This window comes from Salvia splendens, chromosome 8, assembly GCF_004379255.2.
Source record: "Salvia splendens isolate huo1 chromosome 8, SspV2, whole genome shotgun sequence".
NCBI lineage: Eukaryota > Viridiplantae > Streptophyta > Magnoliopsida > Lamiales > Lamiaceae > Salvia > Salvia splendens.
The window spans coordinates 13,166,980-13,173,694 of NC_056039.1; the positions used below are offsets into that span (position 1 = coordinate 13,166,980).

A 6,715-nucleotide genomic window follows, 5' to 3' on the forward strand; every position below is an offset into this window, starting at 1 on the left:
CTCTGTATCAACTTGTTCAGTCCAGCAAGAAAATAAGCAGAATATGTGAAATCGCATCTTAAAATTCTATTTAGTTATGACTATTTTAGGGTGTTTAGTAGGATTTCCTGCTCGGAGAAATGCAGAGGAAAAGAAAAAACCAATTTAGGTCACTGCTGCATTGCATATGAGATAGCCAAGTAAGGTGAAGTCAATATGGCGGAGGTTACACGTCTAAACAAGTATGGAGTATTAATGCGGGACACATCGTACACGATACACCACAGATATAAATTTAAAGGGTACTGTCAGAGACTCTATGTCTAAATAGATTCTCTATCATAATAAACTAGCCTTTTGAAATGAGTTCTTCTATTTAGTACTACGTTCGTCCCAAAATAAGAGTCACATTTTGCCGTTTCAGTCCCTCCCACAATGAAAGTCACATTTCACTTTTACTATAAATGGTAAGTAAGCATCACATTCCGCCAACTTATTTCACTCATATTTTATTATAAAACTAATATATATAAATGACACTTATAATCCAATTTTCTATAATATTTCTTAAAATTAATATTCACACCCGATATGACTTCTATTGTGAGACGTGAGAAGATAGTAAGTAAAAAGTGCATAGCAAAATCAGTACCACAAAATAATGGAGTAATGGAAATTTAAATACAAAAGTAGTCATTGAGTTGTGTGTACTTTTATCTATTTTTTCAATTATGGTGTATTTTGTTTTTTTTAAATTAAAATCTAGTAACTTAAACTATTATCATGTGAGTGAGTTAAAGTGATTGGAACGTAAGACAAATAAAAATGGTAAAATGAAACATTAATTGGTAGACTAATGGAGTACTACTTTTAATACTGAATCCCACATTTTAAGGGTGTCCACAATAGTTTGTCCAAGTCCAAGGCCAAGCCACAAATTTTTGTCCACAGCCACAAAAAACTTGTCCAGCCTAATAGTGGAGAAGTCATAGCCACAAATCTAATTAAAAATTGAAAAAGTTAAAAAAAAGGTTTCCGGCACCATGGCCGCCAGCGCATGCAATAGGGCGGGCAGCGCCAGGTAGGGAGCTGCGTCCAGGCCGAGTAGTCGGCCCACCCATGTCCACCCCTCCCCCCCCTACGTCCATCCATTTCCACAGCTATAGGGAGCCACGACTCACTATTGTGAATACTCTAATAATTTGAATAGCACTATAACTTAATGAAAAAGTTACAAATATTAAGAAAATCTTAAATTCGTCCTAGGTGATAATATCCTCCACGATTATCAATAATCCAATGAAAAGAAAAAGAGAATTTATGTCTCTACAATCTGATGAAATCCCAAATTCATCTTCATCACATAAACAGCATGTGCTATGTGGATGTGGTTCCACTTGAGTCCATCAAAGTGGGACAAACCTCCATTAATTGAAAAAAGTGCTCCAATCCCAAACCCCTCTCCTCTATATAAATCCACACACTCTCCAAACCAAAAACACCCAAAAACACACACACAAACCAAAACCCCAAAAAATGCATAAGCTATCCACATTGCTCTTTTCCCTAGCTCTCTCCATCCTCCTCTCCGATGCCTCCGTGCAGGACTTCTGCGTGGGCGACCTGACCCTCCCGGCCGGCCCCGCAGGCTACTCCTGCAAGAGCGCCGCCAACGTCACCGCCGCCGACTTCGTCTTCACCGGCCTCCGCAAGGCCGGCAACACCACCAACATCATCAGCGCCGCCGTCACCCCCGCCTTCGACGCCCAGTACCCGGGCCTCAACGGCCTCGGCCTCTCCCTCGCCCGCCTCGACCTCGCCCCGGGCGGCGTCGTCCCCTTCCACACCCACCCGGGCGCCTCCGAGCTCCTCCTCGTCGTCCAGGGCACGCTCGTCGCCGGCTTCGTCTCCTCCTTCTCCAACCAGGTCTACGTCAAGAAGCTCGTCAAGGGGGACCTCATGGTTTTCCCCCAGGGCTTGCTGCATTTTCAGATCAACGGCGGGGGGAGGACGGTGGTCGCGTTTGCGAGCTTCGGGAGCGCCAACCCCGGCTTGCAGATCACGGACTATGCGCTTTTCGCGAATGATTTGCCGTCGGCGTTGGTGGAGAAGACGACGTTTCTTGACGACGCGCAGGTGAAGAAGCTCAAGTCTGTGCTCGGGGGGAGTGGATGAGGAGGAGCTTGTTTGTTGTTGTCACTCTTATTTTTTGTTGAATTGATTTGGGGGATGAATTGTTGCATTGATTGATTACTTGTATTTGGATTTTGCAATGAATTCAAACGTGGAAAATAATTGACAATCTTATGAGTAGTATATATATATATATATATATATGGTCATGATCTATGGCAAACACCTCTTAACCATATAACTAGAGAACAAATAATAGCCACAAGATCAAAAAAATCAAGGGCTAGTATTAATTTTCGAATTTAAGGAGAAATTAGTTATCCCAATCATAAATTTACTCCACAATAACAAGGCGGGGGTATAATAGTCATTGCATAGCCAAAATTAGATTTCGTCTGCAAATTGAATTCATTTGAAAAAGAACCGCGATTACTCCTCTCTCTTCTCCTCTTCTCTGTTTTGGAAATTCACCAGAAATTAAGCTCCGTTGCTTGATTGAAACGAAATTTCTTTAGGAATTCATGAAATTGATGCGAAATAGCTCGCTCGAGCTGAAGGTATTTATGAAATTGGTGCGGAATTGCTGCAGGTGATGGTAGAGGAGGAAAACACGCTGGTGATAAAGAGCAACAGGAAGAGGAAAAGAGAGGAAGGGGAGGAGGAAGGTTGCGTGTGTGTGTAAATCATGAGTGTGTGTGTAAATTCGGAGGATCTTTGATGAGCAGAGTGAGGATTTGTCTTCTTCCTCTTCTTGTGCAATTCAATTGTGTCTTTTTAGATAGAGAAAGAGAAGAAATACATATTTAAGAGCAAACTGGGTAGTTGGTTGTCAAATAGTGTTCGAAGATTTTATCAATTATTAATTCATAAAAAATACTCCTACGTGGATCAATCCAATATATATGAATCAAAATATGTAAGTTCATTTCTTAGAAAATAAATTTAATATTTTTAAATTCACAATCGTGGCAAATTTACCGAGTCAAATTACATACTAAGAGTGATTTGTTTTGTAAACAAGAGTGAAGTAAAATCATGACAAGAGTGATGTGTTTTGTAAACAAGAGTGAAGTAAAATCATGCCAAGAGTGATGTGTTTTGTAAGTAAAATCATGCCAAGAGTGATGTGTTTTGTAAACGAGAGTGAAGTAAAATCATGCCTAAGAGTGATGTGTTTTGTGAACAAGAGTGAAGTAAAATCAGAATAAGAGTGATGTGTTTTGTAAACAAGAGTGAAGTAAAATCATGCCTAAGAGTGATGTATTTTGTAAACAAGAGTGAAGTAAAATCATGCCTAAGAGTGATGTGTTTTGTAAACAAGAGTGAAGTAAAATCATGCTAAGAGTGATGAGTTTTGTAAATAACAGTGAAGTAAAATCGTAATAAGAGTGATGTGTTTTGTGAACAAGAGTGAAGTAAAATCTGAATAAGAGTGATGTGTTTTGTGAACAAGAGTGAAGTAAAATCAGAGTAAGAGTGATGTGTTTTGTGAACAAGAGTGAAGTGAAATCAGAATAAGAGTGATGTGTTTTGTGAACAAGAGTGAAGTAAAATCACAGTAAGAGTGATGTGTTTTGTGAACAAGAGTGAAGTAAAATCACAGTAAGAGTGATGTGTTTTGTGAACAAGAGTGAAGTGAAATCAGAATAAGAGTGATGTGTTTTGTGAACAAGAGTGAAGTAAAATCATACTAAGAGTGATGTGTTTTGTAAACAAGAGTGAAGTAAAATCAGAATAAGAGTGATGTGTTTTGTAAACAAGAGTGAAGTAAAATCACAATAAGAGTGATGTGTTTCGTAAACAAGAGTGAAGTAAAATCATAATAAGAGTGATGTGTTTTGTAAACAAGAGTGAAGTAAAATCATAATAAGAGTGATGTATTTTGTAAACAAGAGTGAAGTAAAATCACGCTAAGAGTGATGTGTTTCGTTATATTCAGTTTTGATCCCAATTACATCAAATTTGTATTCAGTTTCAGCATTTTTAGTTCCAAATTATTTAGTTCCATGATTTTTGTCCAATTTGTTTTCAATTTCAGCATTCTGATCGAAGACGTTACAGCTCCATAATCGGACGATTTCAAATTACAAATGACATGGCATGTGATTTGATGCTAGCTAGTTGAATCCAGAAGATCCATCAACATAGCTCACAGAAACTCTCATTTCCCCAAATCAGGAAGTAACGCAGCCAACAAGTACTTCCATGATTATTTCCCCCAAAAATTCCAATCTCAACATAGCCTACAACAACTCTTCCATCACAATAATAAACGTAATCACACACAATCAAGCAAAAAACAGATCATAATGTGAAAAACCTGCTAAAATCAATGAAACAGCTAAAACTAACAATCGGAGATCCGTAATTAAGGATTGAATCCGACCAAAACAGAACAAAATTCGGATCAAGTCAAACCATCAAATTATCAATCAATCGGATCCACGATCACCACAGAAAAGAGCTGGGTGGAGTTGAGCTTGCCGTACTCGGAGGCGACGCCGAGGAGGTCGACGGAGGAGCTGGCGGCCTTGGCCTTGTCGCACTTGGCTGGATAATTTGATTTAAATTTGATAATGTAATTTCCAAAAATACCCTCAGCATATTTTCTATAATTAAAATAAATAATATTTTTTCCATTAAGATGTGTGGCTGAGATTTGTTCTCTAGTTATACACTTAAGATTAGTTATATCTTGATCACTATCCTATATATATATATATATATATATATATAGTCTCATTATTCACAAATCCACTCTTAAAGACCGAACCACCGAACCATACCAAATTAGGGTTTTTAGATCTAGTTTTTTTTGGATGAGAGACACAAATTTATCAATTATTTTCACCTTCATCACGAGCCTATTTTAATTCATCCGAAGGTAAATAAGTCATACTAACATGTTACGAAGATTTAACTTCATTCCAGTAGGTTTTTACTTCATTCCAACAGGTTTTTACTTCATTCCAGTATGATTATTAATTCATTCCAGTACGTAAATGCGGTTTCGCCGTCGCGTGCTGTTCTTTATCTATACAATATCTATCACCACCACCACAACGTTGATATGGTGTAATAAACACATGGAATGATGTAATAAATTATTGGAATGGAGTATGTGTAGAAGCATTTGATGTCCTACTGGAATGAAGTAAAAACCTTATCCAATGAAGTAATAACGTTTCTGAATGAAGTAATAAACGCACTTGAATAAATTGTATTTTTTAATGTAAATAAAGTAAAAACTCAGGTCAATGAATTCAAATGAAACATATGTTGAATCATTTCAAAACTTACTGGAAGAAAGTAAAAACATGTTGTAGTTTCAAGGTATTACGTACGGAATGAAGTAATAAACCTATACAATGAAGTAAAATGGGCTTATAATGAAGACCGAAAAATTTACACAGCAGCACATCTCATAAAAAAAACTAGATCTAATGGCCTAGATTTGGTCTCTAGTTCGGTCTTTAAAATTGGTTCGACATTGATCACAATCCTATATATATATATATATATATATATATATATATATATATATATATATATATATATATATATATATATATATATAGGATTGTGATCAAGATAGAACCATTCTTAAACGTAGAACCATTCTTAAACGTAGAACAAATGTCAAACGGAGGTCGTTAGATCTTTTAATCCAATGGTGTTGATTTGCACAACAACTTCCCATTACAACCAAAACTATTATTAATGGGTGAATGCAGATAAGTGAAAAAATAAAGCATGCATGGACTCTTCTTCGTTTCATTCATTCTTCCATCAACATGTGAGTTTTTTCACATGTTGAGTCCGGAATGTCGTGAAAACATAGTCTAATATGTATGATTTTTAATCTTGACCGTCATTTTTTCCTCATCCAATGAATAAAATATGTAGAGTTCTAGGTTCTACACTTAAGAATGGTTCTATCTTTAACGCAACCCTATATATATATATATATATATAGAGTCGTGATCATATGATAATCCCTAAATATCGTAATAATCCTATAACCAAATCTGGACCACACATATTTCTAATCATGCGGTTGAGATTCAAACTTAAATTTACTTCATAAAAAAAAGAGCGGGGTAAAACTGTCATTTCCCTTATTTAATTTCTGAATTTCGTCAAATATCTCGTAAAATGATAAAATGATAGGTTTATTGCATAGAATGATAGTTTTGAGATTCAAACTTAGATTTACTTCATAAAAAAAAGCGCGGGAGTAAAACTGTCATTTCCCTCATTTAATTTCTGAATTTCGCCAAATATCACGTAAAATGATAAAATGATATGTTTATTGCATAGAATGATAGTTTTGCCGGATAGAATGATACCATGAGTTGATAAAACGATACTTTTGACTGACTGATAAAATGATAGGTTTATTGCATAAAATGATAGTTTTGCCGGATAGAATGATACTCTGAGTTGATAAAATGATACTTTTGACTCACTGATAAAATGATAGGTTTATTGCATAGAATGATAGTTTTGCCGGATAGAATGATACTCTGAGTTGATAAAATGATACTTTTGACTCACTGATAAAATGGTAGGTTTATTGCATAGAATGATAGTTTTGCCGGAT

General features: G+C 36.2%; 1 protein-coding gene across 1 annotated transcript; it reads left to right on the plus strand.

The window, feature by feature from the left end:
* Positions 1-1,456: 1,456 nt before the first annotated feature.
* Positions 1,457-2,281, plus strand: LOC121743592 (auxin-binding protein ABP19a-like). Its single transcript, XM_042136920.1, has one exon. It carries the CDS (start codon positions 1,516-1,518, stop codon positions 2,152-2,154), a length of 639 nt encoding a protein of 212 aa, XP_041992854.1. The 5' UTR covers positions 1,457-1,515; the 3' UTR covers positions 2,155-2,281.
* The last annotated feature ends 4,434 nt before the right edge of the window (positions 2,282-6,715 follow it).